Source organism: Periplaneta americana, chromosome 14, assembly GCF_040183065.1.
Source record: "Periplaneta americana isolate PAMFEO1 chromosome 14, P.americana_PAMFEO1_priV1, whole genome shotgun sequence".
In the NCBI taxonomy this organism is placed as follows: Eukaryota; Metazoa; Arthropoda; class Insecta; order Blattodea; family Blattidae; genus Periplaneta; species Periplaneta americana.
In genome coordinates this window covers 90,760,170-90,781,405 of record NC_091130.1, presented here as the reverse complement: position 1 = coordinate 90,781,405, position 21,236 = coordinate 90,760,170, and the positions used below count along the sequence as shown (strand labels likewise).

Sequence of the window (21,236 nt, the reverse complement as noted above, 5' to 3'; positions counted from 1 at the left end):
AAGAAATGGGGATGGTCTAGGAATACTTTGAACACTACATACAAAATGTTTATACAGCCAGTGCTGACTTACTGCGGAGAAATTTTAATTACTTCACCTTTCTTAAACGAAATAGAATATGTTCAAAACCAAGCTCTCAGGCTCATTACTGGTGGAATCAAAACAACTCCAATAGATTCTGTGAGATTCCTCACTAATATTAACAGTATCAAAATGACAATAGAAGAAAAAACACTGATTCAATATGAAAAACTTATCAGATTACCAGGAAACAATTGGCATTCATACAGTCCTCTATGTAGATTGAAAACTCAAAAAAGTTTCATATCCATTGTTCAAGAATTAAAACAGAAAATCAATATCCCGAATTTAAAAGAAAACTTACAAATTAAATCAAACCCTTTAACTCTATTAAATATAGAATATAATCTAAATTTAACGGAAGAAATGCTGAAATCAGAAGTACACACTGAAATACTGAAACAATTGTCTTTAGAGACAATTAATATTAGGTACCCTCCACAAAACTGGCTTCATTTATACACCGATGGATCCTTGATCTCCAGAGAACAAGGTGGTGGTGCAGGTGTTACGTGCTGTCTCTTCTCACTTTATAGATCTCTTGGATATGGAACAACAAGTTTTGATGGAGAAATCGTTGCAATAAGTGAAAGTCTCAGGAATCTTCTATGCCACATCAATAAATTTAAGAATTCAGTTATATTGTCAGACTCCAAAGCAGCTATTCTATCAGTAGTCTCTAAACACACACCTTCATCTCAAACAGCAGAAATAACTAAAATGCTCTCTCAATTAATATCACTCAATAAAGGAATTGTATTCCAATGGATGCAATCCCATTGTGGAATCCTGGGAAATGAGAATGCGGATGCTTTAGCAAAGAAGGGCAGCACTGCTACTTACAGACCTGTTACTAAATGTACGTATTACTCTGTGAAGAGATTTATTAAATCTACGTACTTAGACTTTAACAAACAAAATTTGATAACACAATCTTAAGGGAAAAAATGGAACTCTCTGCATCAAAATCCACAGTTAATTCTCTATTTACCACGCAAATCGTCTGTAGCTGCATTTAGATTGGCAACAGGCTGTGATTGTTTGGCCAAACACCTGCATAGAATTGGAATATATCAGTCCCCTAACTGCCCATTGTGCAACTCAGACCAAGAAAAGGATTCAGAACACCTCAAATTCTGTGCTTCAGTGGCTGGCCATGATAATATCTTTGAAAAATATTGGAGTGCAAGAGGTCAAATGACTTTATTATCAAATGCCTGGCATTAGAAAACAACAACAACATATTGTCTCAAAATACGGGTAGTCAACAAAAATAAAAATATTTTAAACCCAATATAATTTTATGAAATCTGCTTAAAAAGCAGGCACGTGAGGTTTGTCATTGCTAATTTAAGATAGTTACGCCTACATTAGAGTGAAGGTAGTTTAATATTATTTAATTTAAAAAATTCGTTTCAATAATAAAAATAAGTTATATAGGCATATCTACCTACATATCACTTCATTGAATTGAGGTTATACTCGTAAATATACGAATATTATTACAGCAATACCTGAACTATAATGTTATAGATATTAATGTATGATACATATCTGTAGCATAGAATTTTAATGCAGTCAATAACTGTATTATTGGAGGCACTGGTAAACCTCTATTATTCGTTTTTGTCAACTGGTCATCGAAAAGATGAGCAATCTCAATAAGTTTCTTTATTAAATCGGAACCGTTTTCTTTTAAATTCTATATCATTATAAAATTGCACGGGATTGTCTTTAGACTTCTTGCTGCTTTCCTCAAACAGTTTTCTAGGACGTTTCTCTGCTGGGACCAGGTGTCAATTCAGGACAAGATACTGGTGTTTCACAATGCCTAATAGTATTTAATACATTTTCTGGGAAAGTTGCAATACAATTCAACCACTGACTGTTCTTAGCTAAAACTTTGCTAACAGTTTGATTACTTTCAGTTAATTTATTTTGAACACTATATAAATTGTCAATATTCCTTACAATGACATAATTTCATCAGTACAGTTCATTAAATGTAGTTTCTTGTTCCTCCCCTTCAGAAAGACAACTTTGTCTTTGTGAGACATGTGATAGCTCCATCCACGTAATCTGAGCCCCAAAACCTGAAAATAAATACAGAGTATTCACTTATATATGACCAGGCAATGCGCGACCAGTAGGAAGGCAACACATGGCAAACTGTCTCCCACATGCTCAGGAGTCCAGTTGAGTCTTTCTTTAGGAGTACTCATGTTGACATTAGGTTCCATGTTGTTCTTCTGATTGTATAAGTGAAGTGTCTAGATTTAGGAGTGGTTGTGTTGACGTTAGATTGCATATTATTCTTCTGATTGTATTAGTGAAGTGTTTAGATTAGCTTGTTCACATGGTACCACAGAAATTACATTAGGGCAAAGGATTTTCATAGTAGAGTCTTATCTGAAAAAGAGTGATTGCAGAAAGGTAAAAAGATGTTTTGCATGACAATTTCCTAATGTTATCGTTCCACATAGCAATAGAAGCAAAGAACAACTCCTAAATCTAAATACTTCACTAACACAATCAGAAGAATAATATGCAATCTAATGGCAACACAATCACTCCTACAGAGAGGCTGATCTGGACTATCCAGCGAGTAGGAGATGGTTTGCTGCATGTTGTATGGCCTTCATGCCCGTTGCACACTGCCCTGTCGACCTGTATTATGTAAGTGAACACTCTGTGTATATATCTGAAAATGGGAAAAATAGAGCTGAATTTTCTACTACTAACTCTTGTAACATTACTTCAAGATCAAGCCTTATAATAATCCGTAGAAGTTGGGCAGTAATTATTCCACTTTTTGTTAAACAAACTGAATCATCAGTCCCAAGACTGTAAAACTACATAAAAAAACCTCACTGGGATGAGACTTGAACCTACTCCCTTCACGTAGATAGCTGAGCTGTCTGAGCTACTGAGACGAGATGTAAGGCCACGCTTCTGTATGCATGTCAGTCTCTTTACAAACATGATTGTCACTTTGTGAAACATCCTCCAAAAGTTGTTAACCGTGAAAGGAATGTGCTTACTATTGCGGCATCTATTGAGCGAAGTAGATAATATTATCATTATTTTAAAAAACATGCGCTCTCCTGCATATGTTATTTCCTGTATGGAGGGATTAAAAGACCAGGAAATTAATCGTGATCTAATTTTGTAACTAGGGTAGTATAAATATGTATCAGTGTTATCGTTTGTGCTTTGAGAGTTAGCCAATGGAGATACGTGTACCCACGTGTGTGACCTTATAATATCAACATTAATTCATAGCATTATCCTGCTGCGTCTCATTCCCCTGAGTCTTTCTCCTGGTTGGAGTACAGTGGCTGCAGCTGATTTACGAAGTGCTTCAGGTATCCTTGAATATTTTCCTGCACTTAGAATTATCATTTAGATGGAGTAAGTTGAAATTCTAATGATAGGCGAATTTCTTCCTTATGATTCATAGACATATTAAAACTTTAGGGCTATATGATGACATTTTTTATCCTGTTTTTGGTAACATGTCAGCTCTCTCATTTCCATTTATGTCACAAGTGTGCTGGAATACATTGTAAACTATGTTTTTACTTACATTTTGAATTTGTTTTATTATGTTATGGATTTCCCTAATTTTTTTTACCCCATTTTTGGACATGTGATAGATGTTCCTTGAATCAACCTTATCAGATAATATAACAATTTTCTTGTGGTGTTGCACCGACATATTTATGTTTTATAGAGCTGTAAGATTGAAAATGTGCAAGCCAACATCTCTTGCTTATTGGTGATAATTTTGCATTTTCTCTCATACAATAGCTGTGTGTGTGCGTGCGTGCGTGCACCACTCTTGATTTGGAGAACATGGCACTCGTGTAACTTTTATTAATGCACATAATCATCATTTTATTTCACTAACCTGTGTTACAGTAGTTGCTGAAAGTAGTGTCCATTAGCATTCAGACTTTCCCGACATATTTTGAAATTTGAATTCACACGCAAAAGTTCTTCTTTCGTTATCCTTCTAATTTTTGTTCTTATATTGTCCTTCAGTTCATTCATGGTTTGTGGGTTATTTCTATAGACTCTATTTTTATGATTTCCCACAAATAGTAATCGAACTGTACTGCCCGTGCCTCACTTCCTGAGCCGTTTCTTTGAGGGACGAGATGCAGAAGGGGAGAGTGGGAGGTCCTGGGTATCACATGTGCTTACTACCCTACATTCAACACATCGGAATTTCAGGATTTCTTTCGTCAGCTATGGAGCAAGATCAGCCATGGACAAGCGAATGTATAGGCTGTCCCCTCACAAAACAAAATTATGTCCTTCTCATCAATTCCTGTAACTAAACACTAATACCGGTGGTAGACTACAGTCTCTACTTGAGATTATCGGCCTAATCGCGATTACGGTTATCACGTGTACACATCCGTAAACTCTTTCCTCTATGCCACTGCTTCTCAGGCTTTTTCCACCGCGAAACCCCTTTTAATCTAAAGTGTAACTGCGGAATCCTTGTAATATTTTATTAGTATTTAATAGTTAACAGACAAGTGAAAGCTAGTATCTCAATAATTCTGTTCAGTGGGACGAATGTATTTGCTTTTTAAGCCTGCAATCTGGTTTTATAGCGGAAAGTTGTTGTCTCATTTCTACTATACTTCTGCATTTTGTTTTAGTGAACATATATGCAGAGAATCCAGTGATGAAAGTGATAAGTATTATGGGTATTTTCCGTTTTAGATGTTCATTAAACATACTGTTATTACGCATATTATTGTAATATTATTATTATTATTATTATTATTATTATTATTATTATTATTATTATTATTATCAATATCATTGTCGGTGATTTCATGTTATTATTGATTCATATTTTCGTAACATTTATATATTTTTATAGTATCCACTAAGTATAAAATAGCCACTGGAGTAGCCCAGTCGACTAAGGCGCTTGGGCTGATTACCTGGTTGGATTTTTCCCGAGGTTTTTCCCAACCGTAAGGCGAATGTCATGTAATGTTTGGCGAATCCCTGACCTCATCTCGCCAAATACCATTTCGCTATCATCAATCCCATCGATGCAAAATAGCATAGTAGTTGATACAATGTCGTTAAATAACCAAGTTAAACAAGGTATAAAATGAAATTTAAAATCATATAGAGCTCACGGAACCCCGGAACATACATTGAGAAATGCTGCCCTATGGTAATTCAGCAATTGTCCAGACTGAACGAAGAGTGGCCTAGTGTGTACATACATTTTAGGGAATCTCCATCAGAGATAATAGCGATAGTGGTAACCATGATTACAGTATCCAGTATTATAAGCAGTAAAAACCCCTGCACTGGCATAGGATAATGTTTTTCACACATGTAATATGCTGCCGTGCCGGTCTGAGCGGACCTAAGAGGCATGGTTATAAGCACTAGGGAGCTCTCGATTGAGGATGTGAGACACGGGCAGTATCTCTATTTATAGGTCGAATATTGGGGAATTTCTCTACAAATTAATTACACTTACGGCATGAATCTGTTTGACGTTAGTTTCGTACGTAAATATTCACTGTTGTAGAGTAAACTTTTCAGCCGGCATTTCAGTTATCTAAACAGGTAATTTAATGCATAACACACACATCTTCTATCACTAACATCTCAAGCTGTGGCAACGATCGATAACATACAGGCCCGTGCAGCCTTGAAGCATAAAGCAATCAGCGGTTGGAATCTTTATGTGTTCTTCAGATCAAGTGTGACATGATCACACTGTATAAGGTTGTTATAATTTAGTAGCACACATTGATTAATATTCATTTCATTGTTACCACTGTTTACATGTCTTCTTTGGTCTGAACCTGGGACTGTGTGTTTCCATATGTTAAATTTCATGTTTGTGTTTCCATATGTTAAATTTCATGTAAATGTATGAAAACAAAAATTGCGAATTTGGCACATGTTTGTGCATAAGAGCAAGCACTCTTTTTTTCTCGCCCAGGTGTGACCCTGAGAGTGACAGGTGGAACTCAACTCCAGGGATATTCAGTCCAACTTGTACAACATCAGGGTGGTGTTAAGGGTAAGGACTTTTTGTTGTTCTGCATGTGTTTGAATGTCTATTTTTTTATATGTATACACACACTTGTGTTGCATTTTGAAGATAGTTGTAATCAAATAATAGTTTTTATTTTCTTTTATTAATATAACACAATATGGTGTTTAACTCTGCATATCCGAAACATTCATTTTCAAACTGAGATACATGGTAGGAATTAAGCAATAGTGAACTTACAGTGAAGATTATCATATAAAATCTGCCTGGAGTTCACGTACATCTCCAGTATTTGCTGGGAATCTAACTCAGTGATAGCACAATTAAGATTCCTAAGGTGGAACAGTCATGTTAGTTATGTATGTAAAATAATCTCTAGGATAATAATTTATCTCTTGAGAAGTCTCGTGTATAAAGGCCCATTCACAATGAAAATTAAACATAACGTAAACATTAACATAAGCACATAAACATATGCCACAAACTTAAGTAGCCAAGGCCCATTCACAATGAAAATTAAACATAACGTAAACATAACACGTGTGTGGAAACAAACATTCCGAATCAACAAAACTACAGAATCTATTACATAAAAATGGAGAATTGCACAATGACTGACGATGTAGCTATTCAATTTATGTTTCTAATAACTACAATGGCATCAGTATATGGCTTTCAATACTTGAAATCAAAAAAACGGAGATGTAAAATAATCAACTTTTCGTCATATGATTCCATGTTGCGCGCCTAGCTATCATCATGGCCAATAGATCAAAATATTGCCTGTAGGCAAAACCCATGAGATGTTAAACAAAAAGTGAAAACACGCTTTCTGCTTGTGTACTGTTTCCAAATCGCATAAACATAAGCATGAAAGTTTGGAGTTTGCAAACTTTCATGTTAACGTCTTATGATTAAGATTAAGTTTATGCTTATGTAATTCATTGTGAATGCTTTCATTAAATAACATGGACACAAGGTTTTATGCTTACGTTATGTTTATGTTTAATTTTCATTGTGAATGGGCCTTAAGAATCCTAAACATTATTTAAAACAAGTCTACTATGCACTGTTTGAAAGTGTTATTAGATATGGATTACTTTTATATAGGAATAGTTCTGATCTTCCAAACATTCTGTTATTGCAGAAAAGGGCAATTTGTATTTTAACAATATCATCACCCAGACTATTATGTAGATCACTTTTTAAAAATGAAAAGATTATGACAATGTATATAAATTTTTTAACTTCTAATGCATGCAATATATATATATATATATATATATATCACTGATTATACAATTATAGAAGACTTACATAATTATGAAACTAGAAATACTGATCAACTGAATGTACCATTTGTCAGGTTGCATAAAAACACAATTTAGTTATGTAATTACTGCAGTAAAAGTATATAATAAGATGCCTACAAATATAAAGGCACAAAATGAAAGACAATTCAAACTTCAAAATAAGAGATGACTACAAAATAGCTTTTTTACAATATAAATTAATTTTTGGATAATGATGTACTATTTTAGTTGAATTTTATTATTTTCTAGTTTTTAATCTTTTTAATACCTACTTACTTACTGGCTTTTAAGGAACCCGGAGGTTCATTGCCGCCCTCGCATAAGCCCGCCATTGATCCCTATCCTGAGCAAGATTAATCCAGTCTCTATCATCGTATCCCACCTCCCTCAAATCCATTTTAATATTATCCTCCCATCAACGTCTCGGCCTCCCCAAAGGTCTTTTTCCCTCCAGCCTCCCAACTAACACACTATATGCATTTCTGGATTCGCCCATACGTGCTACATGCTCTGCCCATCTCAAACATCTAGATTTAATGTTCCTAATTATGTGAGGTGAAGAATACAATGCATGCAGTTCTGTGTTGTGTAACTTCCTCTATTCTCCTGTAACTTCATCCCTCTTAGCCCCAAATATTTTCCTAAGCACCTTATTCTCAAACACCTTTAACCTATGTTCCTCTCTCAAAGTGAGAGTCCAAGTTTCACAACCATACAGAACAACCGCGTAATATAACTGTTTTATAAATTCTAACTTTCAGATTTTTTGACAGCAGACTGGATGATAAAAGCTTCTCGACCGAATTATAACAGGCATTTCTCATATTTATTCTGTGTTTAATTTCCTCCCGAGTAACATTTATATTTGTTACCATTGGTCCCAGATATTTGAATTTTTCCACCTCTTCAAAAGATAAATTTCCAATTTTTATATTTCCATTTCGTACAATATTCTCGTCACGAGACATAATCATATACTTTGTCTTTTCGGGATTTACTTCCAAACCTATCTCTTTACTTGCTTTAAGTAAAATTCCCGTGTTTTCCGTAACATATTCGGGTCATCCGCATAGACACGCAGCTGATGTAACCTGTTCAATTCCAAACCCTCTCTGTTATCCTGGACTTTCCTAATGGCATACTCTAGAGTAAAGTTAAAAAGTAAAGGTGATAGTGCATCTCCTTGCTTTAGCCCACAGTGAAGTAGAAACGCATCTGACCTATACTGACTCTGCTGTACGTTTCACTGAGACACATTTTAATTAATCGAACTAGTTTCTTGGGAATACCAAATTCAATAAGAATATCATATAAAACTTCTCACTTAACTGAGTCATATGCCTTTTTGAAATCTATGAATAACTGATGCACTGTACCCTTATACTCCCATTTTTTCTCCATTATCTGTCGAATACAAAATATCTGATCAATAGTTGATATATTACGCCTAAAACCACACTGATGATCCTCAATAATTTCATCAATCTTTTTAATACTGACACATATTTATATTACATTGATGTACCATTGTATAGTTCAGGAGGTGAGACTTGGCATGAGAGTTGTGCAAGAAGGAAAAGGTTAGGCAATCAGAAAAAGAGTTTGGAGTGTGAAGAGTGATGGTTGTTAATACTACACGAATCTACAAACATAGAAGTTCAGCTCGGACTAAAATCTTATCTCCTCCTCCATATGCACTGGTGATATAGACATGGTGCATGATAGAGTCACAGAACAGGTCTTACATCGTCTACTTATACCTTCAGACAAATAAAGAATATGAAGATGAATGGTTTATTCTGTATTTGACTTTGTGCTTCTGTTGGTTGAGGGAAAATTCGGGAAAAAACCCAGCCAGGAATTTAATCTAGGCCTGCTCAATTCACAGTGGTACATGCCAACTGTACACCATAGTGGTAGACTCCCATCTATCACAATACCTTTATAATCCTTCTTCTTCTTCTTCTTCTTCTTCTTCTTCTTCTTCTTCTTCATCTTCTTCTTCCCTCCCCCTCCTCTCTCTCTCTCTCTCCCTCTCCCTCTCCCTCCCCCTCCCCCTTCCTCTCCCCCCCTGAATCAGACATTTTCCTTCCTGTATACAAGTTCCTAGCTTCGTAAACTCTTTATGATTAGCGATCTTTCGTACCTCTGTCATACCATCCTATTATACCGGGTATAACATTCAATTTATGTATCCCTATGAGAAGCTTTGCAAGAAAGTGATAGTGAACTACCCTAGCACCCATGTGACCTGTCACCTACAGTATATGACTGGAGATTGAGACAATGTTTTAACATTTTACTTATTATTTTTTCGCTCTTAGAATAATCCTAATGTAAACACAAGCAGTGGCTGTCATACCTGTGATTATCTACTAGTCGAAACACACAATGTAGGAAAATATAGTTATGTATTTGAAGGCCATAACCTTGTATTTATTTTAAAAGAAAGTTTGAATTTTAGCAAGTAAATACAATAAAGCATATAACTTGACTCATATGTGCAACCTTGTCTAAAAGGAAAGGTACTTTTATATTCGTTATTTACATAGAATTTCCGAACGAAATTGATGAATACAAAGGGTAATACCAAGGTAGTCTGTTCTTGTAAGCCGGTGTCATTTGACCTTGAGCTTGTTTGTTTGCGCAAGCATGTGGTATTATGGCTTCTGCATCCTCAGTGAGTGTGGTTAAATACAAGAAAGGAATAATATGTTAGTCCGACAGCTGTTGACCTTGAATTAAAGTTTAAAATAATTTAATTAAGTAGTAAGTAATTGTTTTCTAAGCAAACAGAAGCATAGTGAGGCTAAGCCTGCTTTGATGAGTAACTGGAAATGTTTAACATGAAACAGGACAGGAGTGAGTGGGATCACGCACTGAGAATCAGTTATGCCAAGCTGCGGCCAATCAAGTCTCATTTCAGTCACATGCTATTATTCTAACAGCAAGAAGATTATATGTATACATTCATGCATACTTAGTTCAGTGTTTACAGACGAATTCTTTGTCATTCAGTGCGTGGGTTCTTTTATCACAGACATACAGGTGCATACTTTTAAATGTAGTTCATAGATCATTTTACTTATTGCAAAAATATGTACCTATACAGGGCATTTTTCTTTTTAATGAGGCAATTGTGGAACAGTTTCTTTCTCTCTCCCGATTCATTAAGCACCATTCAGTTCCTTTAAATCACACCTTTGTCTCGACTCTTTTACATGGTTCTGATGTGTAGTTTTGAGGTTGGATGAGTATGCATTTCTGGCAGTTAGGTGCCAGATATCATCATAGCAAATGATTGTGCTCTGAATGGCATGTTAGAATGTTCGTGTGAGAGACATTGTAAACCATATACCAAATGCTCTTCAGTGACATTGGAGAAAGGAATGGTCTACACAAGAAAGAAATGAATTATAGGTGTGTCATGAAAACAGTGGGATTCGTCTATCAGCATATAACATGAAGAGTTGACCACTACCACGTGCTACACAGATTTTATAGTTAATATTTGGACACTAGATGCAAATATTGGGACTTTTAACATCTGGTGTCTTCTTTTTTTTAAACTGATTTCTTATAGCCACGTGGTTTCTCTATCTTTACGTCTTGCATTTTGAGCTTACCACATTGTTGCACATTATACTGGGTCATCCATATATGGCGACACCACAGCTGAAGTGGAGTCCCGCTTGGCTGATAAGCCATCGCTACCTGCTGGCTGGGCAATACTAGAGCCCGATGTTTAGCTAGCTAGAATGACTGCCTAATAAATTCTAATGCACTTGTCACTAAAGGAGATGCTGGAATTACCTGCCTTCATTTTCAACTTATTCCTGGCATCTTCTTATGAAATTACCCATTACTTTTCTTAGTTCTCTTTGAGAAATTGAATTGATGTCTTGGCGAATGTTATCCTTAAGTTCGTCTAAAGTGTGTGGATTCGTTTTATACACTTTATCTTTTAATGATCCCCAGAGATAATAGTCACAGGCGATTAAATCAGGGGATCTTGAGAGCCATATGTTATTGCTTATAACTCTATCGTCAAAACTTGTCAAATTGCCTGGAATGAAACTTTGGTTATATAAGCCATCACCGAGTCCTACTGAAAAAACCCGAAACTGCGTTCTCTCACAATTAATTCAGGAAAAAAGGTTACAAAATGTTGTTCACATATAGTAGCGTGCAAATTAATCCGAACAATGTAATTACTTATGCAAAAACACTCAAACGGGATAAAAAAAAGGATCTAAGACATACCTCAGTAATCTATGTGGCCTCCCTTGTTCCTAATAACAGCTCTGAGACGATTTGGCATGGATTCCACTAATTTCCGACAAATATTCTTCATTTCTTCATCGCGAAACCATACACCCAATGAGGGCAGAAATCATCTTCTCCTTTGTAGAACAATCCATTTTTTGCATTCCTCTTTTGCAAATTGACCACAAGTTCGCAATGGGGTTGGTGTCAGGTGAGTTGCCTGGCCAGGGGAATACCTGAATATTCTTCTTGTTGAAGAATTCTGTAGTTTTTCGAGACGTATGGCATGGTGCCAGGTCTTGTTGGAACACACCTCTGCCATCCGGAAATGATTTTTACAGCTGGGGTACGATTCTGGTTTCCAATAAGTGAATATATTTGTCAGAATTCATCATTCCCTTGATAGGTATTAATGCTCCAGGCCCTTCATGTGTAAAACAACCCCAAAACATTACTTTAGGGGGGGGGGGGTATTTGGGTGCTTGTTGGAGATGAGCTGCTGTTACTTTTTCGGATCCTTTCCGTACGTAAGAAACACGGTGGCCGTGGACCTCGAAAAGTACATTCTTCCAGTCATTCACTGTCCAGTGTTGATGTAATTTTGCCCACATTAAGCATTTTTTGCACATAACAGGGGTTAGCAGATGTTTCTTAATAGGCTTACGAGCCCTTCGTCCAGCTTCCAGAAGCCTACGCCGCACTGTTGTGACGTGAATATTCGCCCCAGTGGTAGCAATTAACTCGCGGGTTAAGTCAACGGCAGTTAGTCTAGGATTTAATTTACTTTTCCTGACAATGAAACAATCATCTGCAGGTGAAGTGTTCCTTTTCCGGGCACAGTTTCCTTTTTTCTGGGGTGTGATGGATCCAGTCTCCCTGCATCGTTTTATGATCGAATTAACAGTAGCCAAACCGATGTGACATTCTGCAGCAATTTGCCTCTGTGTCATAGAAGAATGCTCTGCTAATGTTACAATTTTAGACCGTTTTCGTGGAGTTGTATCCATTTGTGAAGACGACAGAATGTACACAGGATTGCAGTATTAAGTCTTCAACACAACTGAAATGTTTATAAGTACAAAACGACAGGCAAAATGTCACATATTATAAAAAAAATAATGACAGACCTTCAACAATGGAATTACACGTACTACAGATGTCAATTAAAGCGGTATGAGCAGCTGTGGGGCCAACAATGACAGAAAATTTAAAAATATGTCGTGTTCGGATTAATTTGCACGCTACTGTATCTGTCACTGTTAATTGAGGGGCTTAGAACAAAAAGCAGGTAACTGACTGCAACCTAGTTTTGAGGAGATTACAGTTAAAGTTCTACATGCAATGGAATACATGTATTATACACTAGTCTGGTGAAATGATGCCCATATAGCAGCACTGCACAGTGTGATCACTAGACATCGGATTTTTAGGCACTAAAAATTGCAGTTTTAGGCGCCTAAAATAAGCTGGAAATTTGTAAAATTAGCCTCTATTTTAATGAAAATATGCATTTTAGGCACATCAAGGTATCATACTTATTTCTTTCACTGAAATTTTTAGTTATACACTAAAATACGCACAAAAAAGTATGTTTAAACATTAAAAAAGAATACTATATTATATTTATAAACAGAGCTGCACAAATTTAATATATTGAAACTAATGAAATAATGATTATTGATATCAAGATTACTCATTTTAAGTTATTGAAATTCAGTTCCATGCTCAGACTTTATTGTAATTATCTGCACAGTACACCACCAGAATTTTTTCTAAATTCTCCACAGTTAACCTTTGCCTTTTGTCACTGAGAATCATTTTGAAAGCAGGAAAACTTCTTTCAACCGAAACTGATGTGAGAGGCGCAAATTTTAAATTAGGTACAATAGAAACATCAATACTTACTGGAACATTTACACTTTCCCCCGATATCACTCTTGATACTTTTTCCAACAATGAAAATCCTACATTCTTATTTAATACGTTGTCCCACTTATTTTTTAACTTTTTTCCCAGTTTCGCCCAAAGCAGAATGTATGTTTACTTGAGCTTCCTTTACTATTGCTATTTGGCTACAAAGAGATTGTTTTTCACGTTCTAATTGTTCAATGCTTGCAGGTATGAAAGAAAAGTTTGATGTTATGTAGGCAATATCGTTTTTCACTCGTGAGTCATTCAGACAATCTTTCACTGCTTTCACACACGCTGCACTCTCAGTTTCAGGTAATTTATCAATAACTGTGACCACCTCTTTAAAATACTTAGAATAATACACCAGTGACTGAATCCAGGTTCCCCATCGTGTAACAACCGGCTGAGGTGGGAGTGGGATATCTAGAAAGTTCTCTCTGAATATTGAAATCCTGGATGGGGCTTTACAAAAACATTTTTTTGTGTTAGAAATAAACGAATTGACAAGAGGAAATTCATTCCGGATTGTTTCAGAAACCCTGTGAAGGCCATGTGCTAGACAGGTTACATGCGTGAGGTTAGGATAAAATGTTTTAAGAAGTGGAGCTGCAGCAACCATGTATGAGGCAGCATCAGTACAAAACAACAGAACTTTAGAATCGTCTATATTACCTGAGTATAAAGACTGTAGGCCTTTATTTACAAAATAAGCAATGGCTTGGCTATTCACTTTCGAAAGTTCCTTAACACATACGAGGTGTGGAATCGAAGGTCCATCAGGACTAAGTTTTCCTACTACCATACTTGCTATATACCTATCCATAGGATCTGAGGTTTCATCCACAGAGACCCATATGTAAGAATCACCTATATCCTCCCGAATGGAAGCTAAAGTTTCATTGTATATTCTGTCTAAGTAATTTTTTCTTAGGGTCGACTCAGATGGGATATTTTGTTTGCAGTATTTTTGTAAAAACTGTCTTAAAACCGGATTTTCAATTGCATTCCAGGGAATGTTAGCAGCAACAAACGCTCTGGTTAAATCAGCATAGAAATTGCTGCTGAGATTGGATGAAGTATGCTGTGTTAGTAAAGTTTGTTGCAGTTGATTTTTCTGCTGAGCTTTAGCCTTATGAGCCGCTCCTTGCACATGGTGCTTTAGGTGGCACTTCTTTTCTTGCGAAATCTAAAGATGTAAAGTAAACTGAATTAAAATAAAATCCTAATTGTTGTATTGCCGTATTTCTATCACAAAGTTAGTGGGTTCGAACAATCAAAATTTTAATGACCTGCAAATACTTTAACTATCGGAATTTAAAAGGTTAAAGTGTAGTGGTCTTAAAAATAATTATACCTCAGGATAGCTCAGTCAGTGTATAAATATTATAGGTCTACTCATTAAAATTAATAGAATTTATATATTTCAACTATTGTTACATACCTGTTTGCTACAAATCTGCAGAATATTATTTTTCCATCATAAGTGAATTCTGAATATTCTGTTAGCCATTGCCGGATCAATGTAGATTTTGCACTTATATTTTTCGGCATTATCGCGTTAAACTTCACAGGAAAACGTCCTACCGCTCAAAACTTCTCAACACAAATAAGGTGAGGGAAAGAGCAACTGTTAACGAGCATTCAAATGAACCATTGTTATAGAGATTCAATTGGACAAAAATACAAAGTTCCACTTATTGTTGCATTTCCTAGTAGTGTTAACACTAGGAGGGCCATTCTTTTAAATATTTTGTAACGGTTTACCCTACTAATTCGCAGTTTTACGACTTTTCATAAATATTTCAAAAACACTCTTTCTCCAAAAATTGTGATTTTATGACACTCTGAAGGGCAGTACAGCTAATCGGTTTTAGACCGAAAACAGTCATTTTTATAGTATAGTATATCTCTGAATTGGTAGCAGCACATGTTGTGATTGTTGCCTGCTTCAAAACTAAGGTTGGTTCTTTGTCGGCATTTATGCCTCCAAACATGTTAAATTCGGTGAAATCTATTGCGAGTGTCGTGAGATTCAAAACATTTTGTTTCCTTTATCAATGGTTTCATGGCCGGTGTGAAGCAAACTTTCCACTTTTTAAATGCCTTAAATTTCGCAGTGAATGCATGTATAAATTATAAAAAGTAAGAGTAAAATGCGAAACTTTACAGTGAGTTAGGCATTTTTAGGCGAATATTAACAAATTAGGCTCTAATAACCGTATTAGGGCATTTTAGGGCACTATAAAACTCTTTGAATACCTTTCAATTTCCATGAAACATAAATATTAATAATTATTTTTACCTTTGTCCTAAAGAAACAAAATAGGCATTTGCCCTAAAATCCGATGTCTGGTGATCACTTACCTGATTTTATCACAAAGAAACATCCTTTTGGGCTATCACAACCCACACTTACCTCATTTTTTTTAATAATGTCACTTACCTGCTTTTTGTTCTAAGCCCCTCAATTGTGTCAAAAAAAAATTGGGTCTGTTATTTTCTTATCACAAACTGCGCACCACACCCCTAATTTCTCGCCATGAAGAGGTTCCTCGTGAAGCAGATTAGGGTTTTCCCACTTCACTGTCTGCAATTTTGAGTACTTACATACCCAAGTAAATGGAGAGAGAGTGAAATTAGGATCAATTTCTCTGTTATGCATTTTATTCAAAATTCATTCACAAAATCTACATACAGGATCACCTAGTTTAACTTCGTAGCCCTTTGTACGAAACCATAAGAAATTCCCATTTGCTGAGAAAGACGGCGAAGGGATTTCTTAGGGGAATTTTCCAAGTGTTGTCCAATGGTATCAAGAGTTTCTTCTGTGTGCATTGTACATCGCCTTCTTCACTTCTTATCAAGAACACTTCCCATTTGACGAAATTTATTAACTAATCTATGAACACCTGGGAAATTCCCTTGAAATAATCTCCTGACAGCACGAGAGGATTCTGTATAGACATACGAATTGTAAATTAACACCCAGTGTGGAATAGAGTAATTAGGCCTATTATTTGCCATTAGAACAAATTGTGTTGCGAAACATTGAATTAAGCAGTTATCCCCACAGACTGCTCCCCTTCCACTCGCGCAAACGCGTTGCTGTTGTCGGCTGAGATGCTTCACGCAACTCTGGTTCCGAGATATATGGATGATCCAGCATAACTGCTTTCTGCCGTTTTCAGTTTTTTACTGAATGTGGCAGCAGTGGAAGTGCATAATGTCATGAGCCGCCAGTGACAAAATGCACACATTTGAATGTAACCGAGCTGCAATGTGATTGGCTGCCAGAAATTACAGCGACACGACTATAGTATTTATTTTGCACTTAATATCCGTTGGCTTTGATGATACATGGGTTATTTTAAAAGAACTTCGATTAAAGTTGTAGGTGGTCAATATGTTTAAATTCAGAATTATTATAAATTTTGTGTTTAAGAGAGCTTTAGGTGAAGGGCAGAGCAGCTAGCCATATTTAATATTTCATGTTAAATGACTGTGGATAAATATTCCTTTAATATTTAATTAGGTAGGTAGGTAAAAGTTACATAGTATATAGTTACATAAAAGTAGGTAAGTATATGCAGTGTATTCAGAGCATCCCAACTTCAAAACAATTATTAGGAACACAAGAATGCTTAAAATGTCTTCAAAAATGCCATTGTCGTCACTCAGTGCATTAAGGGGCAAATGTTATCAATTTTGTTACAGGAAGGTCTTGGGCTCGATAAAAAAAATTAAAGAAATGTCACTTTTTAACACTTCTTTTAACCTAGAAACTTGTTATTAGTTACTTTCACTAAGATTTATCTTAAACTAGACCTGAATTAACATTTACAAAAGTTTAAAATACAAATATTGATATATGGTCATGTTTACTTCAGTTGTGTTGCAATATAATTGTAATTTTTACATCTGCCTTCTTCGCCAATTTTATCTTTATAAAATGTCCACATTGAGGCATTTAGAGAAAATATTTTAGGATGAGTCTTCTTTTTCACTTTCAGAATCATCCTCACATAGACATTTACAACAAATGTTTTGCATATGGTTTAAACACATTAAATTGTGACACTTGGAGTAGAACTTCGTTTTCTTCTTAGCCTTCCTTGGACAAACTACACCTTCCTGATATCTGTGCGTTACTTGCAGTAGCCAGCAATACCTCCTGTTTTTGAGAGTTTAGCCGCTTTCAAGCAAATTAATTTTGGTAGCACTGTACTGGAAACCCTTCTCTGAACTTGAGGATGCAGTGGTTCCTGTTTCATTTGTCTCAGAAAACTCCTCTGCAGGTTTGAATCTGCATTATTGCTCACAAAAATGACTTGCGCATTGATTTCAGCTATAGTCATCCGAAAAACACTGCAAGTGGCCATCACTTTGTTCTTCTAGCTACAGTGTAGGTGGAACATATTTTGTCAAATGTGTCGACACCTCCCTTTGTGAAGTTGTAGAATGTTACTTCAGGTTTCCTGAGGTCCCCAGTTGAAGCATCAATATCTGTAGAATTGAAATGCATTGTCGAAATCATTTAATTTCTTCTCCTCTTTGGCTCATAGGACAGATGGGTGATTTCGTTACAATATCCAAAAACATTACTTTTTTATTCCCAATTCTTTGTGACTGTTAGTTCATTTGACAGTTCAGGTTTGTTTTTGGGCATTGTACCTACAAGTGAAAGGATTTTCTTCAGCCGTTCATTTGCAAGTGGTACACTTGTAAAGTAGTTATCACCTGTAATGTTTCTTCATGTTCCATATATACTTTCTGAAAGTCTTAAAACAACATATTTGGCTGAATTTGACACTTGAAATGGTACCTATGCTTGTCTACCTGCATAAATTTCCATTTTAGAAGTGAACCATGTTCTAGCATCTCAAAGGATTTATCTTAATTCCGTATATAGCGGGTTTACTGGGCAAGGAGCACCTACCACTAAAAAAACAAGGTGTTCATCAATAGTGGTATAAATTGCAAGACTGTAAGAGTATCTAAATATTTCCCTTATTGAAGCTAATTTATTCAACTCTCCACGCTGCTGTCGATCACGTATATTTTCAGATTATTCACTTTCAGTCGGATGATCAATAAATTCACAGTTCTCTGCTTCACTATAATCTGATTCTTCACATGAAATTACGTCGTCACTTGATAATAGGCCTACTTCGTTTAGAAGTGTCCTCCTGAGCTTGTTTGTTTGCCTTTCATAAGACATTATAAAGTTCTGAATAAAATCACAGTTCTTGGAAATATAACTGCTTGTGAAAATAACTCTTCAGCAGTTACTACACTGCTATAAGTACTTGGGATATTAAGGTGTTAACAGAACCCTAGTCATTCAAATGTCACACAGAGAATGAAAAAGTAGCAATAAAATTGATTTAAAGATTTCAGCAGCAACAATGATCCTTTTCAAGAAGATAATCTCGCCAGTAGTGTAGACAACATAATTTTCAGAATAACTGATCCTTTAGTAGCTGGAGTGTTGTGGCCACCTCACATACCTAGTTAAAGTAGTTAATGGTTAAGAGAGAAATGCTTGGAGATAAGAGAATAAAACGAAACAACTCATTTTCCCAAAATTTGCTATTATGATAATGCAGAAACATAATACTCGTATTGAAAGATAAGCAAATAAAATTAAAGCAGACACTCCAGTAAAGTACAATTTACCATAAACTAATGCACGGAATAAATTTCTTTTCTACATCATTTTACAGAAGATAACTTTATATTTCAAAAATTTCTACAGTGTACATTTTTTTCAAGTAATGAAAATACAATTGAGCACTTGAGTGGAATGGTAAAGCTTGAAGGACATTATTATTATTATTATTATTATTATTATTATTATTATTATTATTATTTTCGCTATAATTATAGCTTTGTAATTATTGCATTCCCGATTACAGTGGTGACCTCATTTGAGGGAGGGTGATATTTTATATACAATAACTGCAATTTGGGTATAGATAATATTCTTGAAACCTGTGATCCAGAATGAAAAAAATTAACGATCTATGAATTTACTGTACTGTGAAGTATAGTTGCAGAGCTGAAAGAAAGTAGAAACTTGATAGCAAATATGCTGTGTTAAATAACTATTTTCAAGGTAGATGTTCAATGTGTGCGTAAATTTAATTCTAATAAATGAAAGTTAATGCACCAATTAAGTTTCATTATGTTTGAATGCACATAATGTATTAATTTACTAATATTTCTTAGGTATGTAGTTATAACAACCACTTTCATGTGTTAAAATAAAAACTAAGTTGTATGTTACCTAGTTGACTAGTTTTATCTTTGTCTCAGCCTTTCTTATGATATTCTAACCTATGATCAGTTTCTTCTATAATTTTGAGTATCACAATCTTAGTGACATGGTATCTTGCGTGAATTTTTGTATCATTCAAATTTTCAAAATGATCGTTTCTTAAATGGTTAACATTATCTCCATCTGACTCTTAATTTTCGAGCAGTTCCAGATATAACAATTCTACGTCGAAATGTTCCACCATTTTGTATTGCAACTAGTGAACTATTTAAAAATTTAATGACGGAAATTTCTATCACTAACTTTAATGATAGCTTTACTTGTTTGTTAGGCTAAAGATGCTTGGTGAACTATGAAAATGATTTAATGAACCAGTAAATAAATTAATGAATCGTTAAAACCTTAGTGAAGCTTGGTGAAACCAGCTGTAGGAGTGCCGATTAGATCACGCTCTTGAATGACAACTTCCATGGCCACATTATCAGTTGCATTGATTGCCTCTTTCACGACACATTTAACCCACCAATTCTCAATTGATGTGGGACTGACATTGCACCCAAGTTTGAAAATAACAGAATGAGTTGCATGTACTAAAGAAGGCTGGGGTTGGAGGAGGTGGAGTGTAGTTCACAAAGATACAAAGTTTTAAGTCAAAAAGCACTAGTCCAACCGGCTGATGGACAAGTAAAAAATAATGGGATGTCCAATATACATTCATTATTCTTGGAACAAAAGAGATCGAAAATACGGAAGAAAAAGACCTTGGAAATGTGGAACTATAATGCTTCTCATGCGACTTAGATCATACATCTCATCTTTCTTGTGGCTACAATATTTCGTCTGAGTACATGTAATATTTATATTATCATAACTAATAGTGACAGAGTCTTAACATTACAGCAATGTTACTTAAGCCTGAATAACTCATATTGTTCTGGGAGGCTAAAAAACCACTACCTCCATGAACTGTGTCACATGAAGTGGTATAGACAAAGTGAATAAAAGAAGTTGTAATGAAGACTAAACTCCACGAATTCTATAAAAATGGATTTTTAAATAGAATTCTTAAAATAACAGGGGTCATGATGGTGCCTGCAATATATCCGATTCTGCAGTATACTGAGGTCCGGTGTAACGGTCATGATGGTGCCTGCAATATATCCGATTCTGCAGTATACTGAGGTCCGGTGTAACAGGGTTCTACTGTATTATTATTAATAATAGTAGTAGTAGTGGTGATGGTATTATTATTATTATTATTATTATTATTATTATTATTATTATATTATCATTATCATTATCATTATCATTATTAACATTAGAATAGAAGGCCACTGGGAAG

At 35.3% G+C, this 21,236-nt stretch overlaps 1 protein-coding gene across 5 annotated transcripts in view; it reads left to right on the top strand.

Moving 5' to 3' along the window:
• dom (domino helicase) overlaps window positions 1–21,236 on the top strand; it is a 689,640-nt gene that overhangs the window by 359,092 nt on the left and 309,312 nt on the right. For 4 of the 5 annotated variants that reach the window (XM_069845730.1, XM_069845733.1, XM_069845732.1 and 1 more), the window contains one exon: window positions 6,074–6,154. The exons of the other annotated variant lie outside the window; for it this stretch is intronic. In XM_069845730.1, the coding sequence (XP_069701831.1) occupies window positions 6,074–6,154 (81 nt within the window). The remainder of the gene's footprint in view (window positions 1–6,073; window positions 6,155–21,236) is intronic. 5 annotated transcript variants of the gene reach the window in all.